The sequence below is a fragment of the Phacochoerus africanus genome, chromosome 14 (genome assembly GCF_016906955.1).
Source record: "Phacochoerus africanus isolate WHEZ1 chromosome 14, ROS_Pafr_v1, whole genome shotgun sequence".
NCBI lineage: Eukaryota > Metazoa > Chordata > Mammalia > Artiodactyla > Suidae > Phacochoerus > Phacochoerus africanus.
In genome coordinates this window covers 641546-650287 of record NC_062557.1, presented here as the reverse complement: position 1 = coordinate 650287, position 8742 = coordinate 641546, and the positions used below count along the sequence as shown (strand labels likewise).

The following is an 8742-nucleotide window of genomic DNA, read 5'->3' as shown; positions in this document are numbered from 1 at the left end:
CTCCGGGCAACAGCTTGGTGCAAAACTCTCTGACTTTATTTTGCTAAAAATGACACACAAACAAACGGGAACTAAACAGCCAAACTGCATAAAGTAGGATATGTTTGAAACCAGGCCTTTCCTGCTGCAGAGCCCCCAGTGCTGATAATGGGGCCCAGAGGAGCCCAGAGGCCCCTGGGTAGAGGCAAGCACTCAGACCCCAGCGTCTGTGTCACACTTAAGATGTCCCCTCCACCCCAGCCAGGTGCACAGATCTGCATCACTCCCGCCTTTCACATGTTCCACAGCACATCCTGAATAACCTCAATTTCCTGATTCCGTGACATCGGACAGAAAACTTCTATTACAGGGGTTTGGACCCTTCTAGCTGATGCTGTGGTGGGGCCGATTTCTCAGCGCCCAGACCGCTCACCATTCTTCCCCCACAGGCCCAAGGCCCCATCCCCCGCCAGGTGCCACCCCGGTTGTTGCGGCGAGGCGGCGGCCAGGCCTGCCCAGCCTCCAGTGTCCTGGGGAAGCCAGGACAATGGTGACCACCCGGGGCCTCGGTCCCTCAGTTCTGGGGCCCCGGGCCGAAGGGCTGGAAGCGTGGCAGCTCCCCCAGGGCAGAGGCTCCCATGACAGCCAGGCCCTCCCCAGGCCCCCAGAGCCCGCCGCCGCCACCGCCGTCGCCGCTGCTGCCGCTGCCAATGGGATCCCACCCCAGGGGCCAGGGCTGTGGCCTAGAGGCTGAGGCCCCCTCCTCTGCCTCCCTCACGGCCCTGGGTAAATAGGAGAGAACGGTGAACCCCCTCTTGAGCAGGGCTGAGTCCGCAGGGACCAGCTCTTCATCCTCCCCTGAAGGGGAGGATTCCAGAACGCTCAGCTTCCACCGGTGCAGGTCTTGCTTCTGGGGGGCGTCTTGGTACTGCACCACCCACACTTCGTCCGGCTCCAGCAGCAGCTCCCAGCACTGGCCTGGGGTCTGCAGGGCCCACGCCGCCTTCATCTTCCGCAGGTAGACGGCGTCATAGCAGCCCACTATGTAGAGGACCTGCAGGTCCAGCAACCAGGCCCTGGCCTCGGCGGGGTCCATGGCCTGGGTGGTGCCCAGCTTCAACACCATGGGCTCCCCCGGGGGCAGGTCCGCCTTGAAGAACCCCTGCCTCGGAGGAGACGGGCTGGGCCAGTGCGAGCAGACCGGAAGCCTCCCCAAAAGCCAGGGAAGGCCCTGAGTCCAGTCGGCTGCCTCGGCGCCCAGGCCCAGGGGGGCGGCGTCCTGAGGCTCCAGCTCCGTGGGCACAAAGTGGTGGTGCAGGCCCACCCCTTCGGACTCCACGGGCCCTGCGGCCAGGGCGGGCTGCCCCTGGCCCGGCCCCAGGGGCGACCCCTGCTCAGACCCCTCCTCCGTGTAGTCCATCAGCTCGGGGTCCCAGTCTTCATCTTCCCAGTCTTCGGACTCCAGGAACGCTCGAAGCTCCTGAAAGGCCGTCCTGAAGCAGGCGAAGCACATCCTCGCCCGGCCGCCATGCTGAAGCTGGTACATCCAGGACGCATAGAGGTGGGACACGCCCTCCGCCCAGTACCGCCCGCTGACCGGGGGGCACATGGCCCCGCCGCCCGCCGCCCGAGGGGTGGACCCAAGGGCGGGACTCGCTGGGACCTCAGGGGTCCGGCCCGCGGGGGAGGGTCGGGAGGAGGAGGAGGGCGCCTCCCGCTCGGGGACCTGGGGCGGGGGGATGACCCGGGTCCCGATTCCACAGGGACCTGCAGAGGCTGGGAGGGGTGCGCCTCTGCAACGTCTTCGGCGGATGCAACGGCCGCGTCCTCAGGGGGCTGAGAAGGAAAGCACGTGAGGTCAGCGCCCCCGGCAGGCGGGGTGGGAGCCGACCCTGCAGGGGCCACAGGGCACGGGGGGCCTTGCGCTGAGACCCCGCCCTCGTAGCGCTGTTTCTGCTCAGCTTAGCTCTTCTGGGGCCTGTGGGTCACACGCGCCCCCCCCAACTCCCAACACCCCACCCCTGGGACCCCCCCCCCCCAATCCCAGTCAGTCTCGCCTGACGGAACCTGACAGAACTTGAGGAACCTGACAGAACCTGAGAGAAGCGGACAGAATCTGTTAGAACCTGATGGAACCGGAGAGGAACGGACAGAACCCGCGGGAATGTGACTGAACCTGACGGGTCAGCATCTGAGAGAACCTCACTGGCCCTGCTGGGATCTGACGGAACCTGACAGAACCTCACGGGACCTGCTGGAACCCGAGGGAAGCGGACAGAACTCAGGGGACCTGCTGGAATCTGAGGGAACCTGGCAGAACCGATGAGAACCAGTTAAAGTCGGAGAGAACCTGACGACAGAACCCGACAGAAACCCCACCCCCCCACCTGAGCCGACCCGTCTGGCCCGAAGCCACGCTGGACCACAGGGCGTGGCGGGCGGCGGGTGGCGGGTGCTCTTCAGCCTCTAAGCCCCACGCCCAGCCGGCCCGTGGGCCCCAGACCCTCGCCTCAGTCCGAGGGCTCTCACCAGGCCCGGCGCCGCCCCGCTGTGGGCGCCCCAGGGGGGAAAGGAAGGGCGAGCGCCCACCTGGGCATATAAAGGGCCATTTCCCATGGTGCTCTGGGCTCATCTGCATATCTCCCATGAGCCTCAGCCGCCAGGAAGTAAAAGCGCTGAGTCCCCGGCCCAGCCCGGCGCGCCCTGTCCCGTCCCGCTCCGCTCCGCTCCGCTCGGGAGAGCGTCGCAGGCGGCAGGGGGCGGCCCGGGGTGGGGGGCGCGGACCTGGTCCCCCAGCCTGTCCCCAGCGTGGTCGGCCTGTGGCCCTTGCTCCGAGGGCTGAGACGGCTGTTCCTGCCGCGCTTTCAACCCGAGGGTTCCTGGTGGTCCTCGTCCCTCGGGGGTGACCTGCCCGGCCTCGGGCCTCGGGCCTCGGGCCTCGGGCCCGTCCTTCCGTGGTTGCAGTGGAGTCCTTCCTCGTAGCTCTTGACCAAGTTTCTTCATGAATTTCAGAAACTGACATGGTGCCAATCATTTACATTTTAGGCACATGTCTGTCTCTTTGGCTTTTCTCACTTATAAAACAAAGCCTTTTTAAATGAACACCGTTTTTGAAAATAGGCATTATTTTTGAAGTCGTTTTGTGTTCACAGCAAGATTGAGCAGCCAACGCAGAGAGCACCTGTATTGGTTTCCTCACCCCCCATGAGCACAGCCTCCTTAAAATCTGCACCGGGCGGTACAGCTGCAAAAATCAAAGAGCCCGTAGTGACACACGCTTATCAGCCAAAGCCCGCAGTTTACATTAGGGTTCATTTTTAGTGCTGCAATTCTCTGGAGTTGGACGAAAGTATTATGACACATATTCACCATTATTAATTTATTTTTTGTCTATTTTAGGGCTGCATCCGTGACATATAGAAGTTCCCAGGCTAGGGGGCGAACCCGAGCTGTAGCTGGGGGCCTGTGCCACTGAGTGAGGCCAGGCATCGAACCTGCGTCCTCACGGATGCCAGTCAGATTTCTTTCTTTTTTTTTTTTTAATTTATTATTTATTTATTTATTTTGCTATTTCTTGGGCCGCTTCCACAGCATATGGAGGTTCCCAGGCTAGGGGTCGAATCAGAGCTGTAGCTGCCGGCCTACGCCAGAGCCACAGCAACGCGGGATCCGAGCCGCGTCTGTGACCTACACCACAGCTCACGGCAACGCCGGATCGTTAACCCACTGAGCAAGGGCAGGGATCGAACCCGCAACCTCATGGTTCCTAGTCGGATTCGTTAACCACTGTGCTATGACAGGCACTCCCAGACTTCTTAATCATGGAGCCACGATGGGAAGTTCTCACCAGGCCACTTCTTAGAGCCCATCTGCTTGGCGATAGGGGCGTCCCACATCCCCAGGCCCCCCATTTGCTGTTCCAGGTGGCGTCTCTGAAAAGCTCTCCACAGTGAGTTCAGGAAAGACACGAAGCTGGTTCTCTCCTTCTTTAGTGCCTGTGGGCGGGGGGAGGCCACCAGTAAAAACCCACCGAAATGCTTGGCGCAAACATGCAGACAGGCATTGAGGGCTGGACTTTGTACTATAAGAGCGACAACGTAGATGTTTCTTTAAGATCCAAGGACTTGGACTTGGCCGGAATAGGCCGTGGTCCCTCCCTCGTCTGGATTATTACAACAGTTCTCAAGAAGGTTCTATCTAGTGAGTCACTTGATTGTCTAAACACACGTTTCTTTCTCGTCGGGGACCGACTCCAGCTGGGTCACCTGCCCAGAGCCAAGGGCCCCATGGTGGGGTGGTTTCTGGGCACAACTGGCCCTGCTGGGGTCAGATTCCCGGACACGCTGGCGGAGCCCGTGCCTGCTGGCCCTGGACCCAGTCGGGATGCAGCGCCCAGAAGCTCTCCTCCAAAGGCTGGCTATCCTGAGGATGGCAGTTGCCAAGCCAGTGAAGCAGCAGGAATGCGTCCGCCCCACAGACACCCCTGGAATGTTCTCGAAGCCTCAGGAAGTGCAGCAGGCCCAATGGGTAAGATGGGTCCCTTCTGCTGCATCAAAGGCGCCTGCTCCGAGGGGAAGGGGCTTTGGTCTCCTTCCTCCCGAGGGCCTTGGCGCCCACCCCGTGGGCAGTGGGGCCCTGTGCCTGACCAGGCAGTGGTCCTGGTGCCCATCTGGTCTGTCGGCCCCAACTCACTCGCCCCCGCACTCCTTGGCCTCCCCCTCTTCTCTGCAAGAGCTACCGTGTCCCGGGCCCGTGGGGGTGGGCTCTGGACTCTGGGCAGGCCCGGGCCCTGCTGGCCTCCAGGCTGTGACTGCTCAGTTTCTGGAAGGCGGACCGTGGCTCCTGGGGGTCCCTGTGGCGACTGGCTTGGGAATTAGTTGCTCTCAGACCACGTTTTGGGGGGACAGAGGAGGAAGCAGAGGACCCAACGTCTGTGAAGACCTCTAACCTCAGCTGGTGCTCTAGGACTGGTTCTTGCTTGTCCAGCGTTTTCAAAGAACCCACAGAGTTTGGGGCCCTAAGGCCTGCAGGCTGTATGTGCGAGTTCTCACATCGCTGCCAGGGGAGTGTAAGCGCTCTTTAGCTTTGTAACAAATTACCAACCATAAAAAAGTAAAAAAAAGAAAAAGGATTTAAAAAATAAAACTACCCAATGTAGTGGCTTAAAACAGCACACATTTCTTTTCTCAGTTTCCGCGAGCTGGGGGTTGGGACATCCCCGGCTGGGCCCCTGCTCAGGCTGCCACCAAAGTGCTGGCCAGGCAGTGCCCTCAGCTGGCGGGACCGACGTCGTTGGAGGTGTAGGCCGGCTGGCTTCAGCTGGACTGGCTGGCAGCTGGGCCAGAGGCCACCCTCGGTTTCCTTCCACAGTGCACAGTGCACTGTCACAGCGGGAGGGACACTGCCAATAACAGAACCTCATCACGGCAGTGCCAGCCACCACCTTGACCACTGCTCTTGAGTGGCTCCACCCCCACTCACCAGGCAGGGGTGACGGGCGGGAGGCGGGGGGTACCTTAGCTGTGTCTGCCACATGCCATGATGCGGCCACTGGGACTCCAAAGCTCCTGAGAAAGTGGCGCGCAGCAAAACTAGGGAGCCACTTATCCGAAGACTTTCACTGTTGTCTAATTCTAGAGGCAGCTGTGTCTCCTTCCTGCAGGCGTTGCCCAACCCATGCCCAGCCGCCAACGACTTCATTCTGCGTGCTCTCCACACTTCGAGGGGGGACGTTGCCCCCAAACTCAAATAACGAAGCCCTAAGCCTCAATAGGACTATGTCTGGAACCGGCTCTTTAGGAGGAAATTAGGGTTGAATGAAGTCCTAAGGGTGGGGCCCTAACCAGACAGGACTGTGGCCTTAGGAAGAGAGAGAGCGAGGTCCCTGTCCCGGTCACGCGAGGACACGGCGAGAAGGAGGCCAGCTGTGCAGCCAGGAAGAGGGCCCTCCCCAGAATCTGACGGAACTACCCCCATCTAGGATTTGCAGGCTCCAGAACTGTGAGAAAATAAGCCTCTATAGCCTAATCTACCCAAGCCGGCATTTCCTACGGCAGCCACAGGCGACGGACACAAGTGAATAAGAGGAAAACGAAGGAAACTAGCATCAGGACCTTAGAGTTGTAGGATGGGCTTTAAAAGAACAGAAAAGAAAAAGCAGAAATGATAAACAGTTGATAATATCAAAAAAAGCCTCTGGACAAGTTTTTATGTATTTACTTTTAGGGCCACACTTGCGGCATAGGGAGGTTCCCAGGCTGGGGGTCGTGTCAGAGCCGTAGCTGCTGGTCTACACCACAGCTCACGGCAACACTGGATCCTTAACCCACTGAGCAAGGCCAGAGATCAAACCTGTGTCCTCATGGATGATAGTCAGACTCGTTTCCGCTGAGCCACAACAGGAGCTCCAAGTCTTTGTTTTTAAAAGTGTCTTTTACCTACATAAATCCAGTCTTTTTTACAAGAAGACAGAGGCAATGCAATAGAGAAAAGATAGTACTTTCAACAAATGGTGCTGGAAATAGTGGACATCCATCTGCAAAAATATGGATCTATTCACAGATCCTGCATAAAAAGTTAGATCATAGACCTAAATATAAAATGCAAAACTGGGAGTGCCTGTCATAGCACAGTGGTTAACGAATCCGACTAGGAACCATGAGGTTGCAGGTTCGGTCCCTGCCCTTGCTCAGTGGGTTAACGATCCGGCGTTGCCGTGAGCTGTGGTGTAGGTCACAGACGCGGCTCGGATCCCGCGTTGCTGTGGCTCTGGCGTAGGCCGGCAGCTACAGCTCTGATTCGACCCCTAGCCTGGGAACCTCCATATGCTGTGGAAGCGGCCCAAGAAATAGCAAAAAAAATAAATAAAAAATAAATTAAAAAAAAAAAAGAAAGAAATCTGACTGGCATCCGTGAGGACGCAGGTTCGATGCCTGGCCTCACTCAGTGGCACAGGCCCCCAGCTACAGCTCGGGTTCGCCCCCTAGCCTGGGAACTTCTATATGTCACGGATGCAGCCCTAAAATAGACAAAAAATAAATTAATAATGGTGAATATGTGTCATAATACTTTCGTCCAACTCCAGAGAATTGCAGCACTAAAAATGAACCCTAATGTAAACTGCGGGCTTTGGCTGATAAGCGTGTGTCACTACGGGCTCTTTGATTTTTGCAGCTGTACCGCCCGGTGCAGATTTTAAGGAGGCTGTGCTCATGGGGGGTGAGGAAACCAATACAGGTGCTCTCTGCGTTGGCTGCTCAATCTTGCTGTGAACACAAAACGACTTCAAAAATAATGCCTATTTTCAAAAACGGTGTTCATTTAAAAAGGCTTTGTTTTATAAGTGAGAAAAGCCAAAGAGACAGACATGTGCCTAAAATGTAAATGATTGGCACCATGTCAGTTTCTGAAATTCATGAAGAAACTTGGTCAAGAGCTACGAGGAAGGACTCCACTGCAACCACGGAAGGACGGGCCCGAGGCCCGAGGCCCGAGGCCCGAGGCCGGGCAGGTCACCCCCGAGGGACGAGGACCACCAGGAACCCTCGGGTTGAAAGCGCGGCAGGAACAGCCGTCTCAGCCCTCGGAGCAAGGGCCACAGGCCGACCACGCTGGGGACAGGCTGGGGGACCAGGTCCGCGCCCCCCACCCCGGGCCGCCCCCTGCCGCCTGCGACGCTCTCCCGAGCGGAGCGGAGCGGAGCGGGACGGGACAGGGCGCGCCGGGCTGGGCCGGGGACTCAGCGCTTTTACTTCCTGGCGGCTGAGGCTCATGGGAGATATGCAGATGAGCCCAGAGCACCATGGGAAATGGCCCTTTATATGCCCAGGTGGGCGCTCGCCCTTCCTTTCCCCCCTGGGGCGCCCACAGCGGGGCGGCGCCGGGCCTGGTGAGAGCCCTCGGACTGAGGCGAGGGTCTGGGGCCCACGGGCCGGCTGGGCGTGGGGCTTAGAGGCTGAAGAGCACCCGCCACCCGCCGCCCGCCACGCCCTGTGGTCCAGCGTGGCTTCGGGCCAGACGGGTCGGCTCAGGTGGGGGGGTGGGGTTTCTGTCGGGTTCTGTCGTCAGGTTCTCTCCGACTTTAACTGGTTCTCATCGGTTCTGCCAGGTTCCCTCAGATTCCAGCAGGTCCCCTGAGTTCTGTCCGCTTCCCTCGGGTTCCAGCAGGTCCCGTGAGGTTCTGTCAGGTTCCGTCAGATCCCAGCAGGGCCAGTGAGGTTCTCTCAGATGCTGACCCGTCAGGTTCAGTCACATTCCCGCGGGTTCTGTCCGTTCCTCTCCGGTTCCATCAGGTTCTAACAGATTCTGTCCGCTTCTCTCAGGTTCTGTCAGGTTCCTCAAGTTCTGTCAGGTTCCGTCAGGCGAGACTGACTGGGATTGGGGGGGGGGGGTCCCAGGGGTGGGGTGTTGGGAGTTGGGGGGGCGCGTGTGACCCACAGGCCCCAGAAGAGCTAAGCTGAGCAGAAACAGCGCTACGAGGGCGGGGTCTCAGCGCAAGGCCCCCCGTGCCCTGTGGCCCCGGCAGGGTCGGCTCCCACCCCGCCTGCCGGGGGCGCTGACCTCACGTGCTTTCCTTCTCAGCCCCCTGAGGACGCGGCCGTTGCATCCGCCGAAGACGTTGCAGAGGCGCACCCCTCCCAGCCTCTGCAGGTCCCTGTGGAATCGGGACCCGGGTCATCCCCCCGCCCCAGGTCCCCGAGCGGGAGGCGCCCTCCTCCTCCTCCCGACCCTCCCCCGCGGGCCGGACCCCTGAGGTCCCAGCGA

The 8742-nt window shown here is 59.5% G+C and overlaps 1 protein-coding gene across 1 annotated transcript; it reads right to left on the bottom strand.

The window, feature by feature from the left end:
• Nucleotides 1–553: 553 nt before the first annotated feature.
• On the bottom strand, nt 554–1632 carry LOC125114962 (testis-expressed protein 19.2-like). The gene has a single exon (XM_047758647.1). The coding sequence runs from the start codon at nt 1586–1588 to the stop codon at nt 554–556; it is 1035 nt and encodes a 344-aa protein (XP_047614603.1). The 5' UTR covers nt 1589–1632.
• Nucleotides 1633–8742: the final 7110 nt, after the last annotated feature.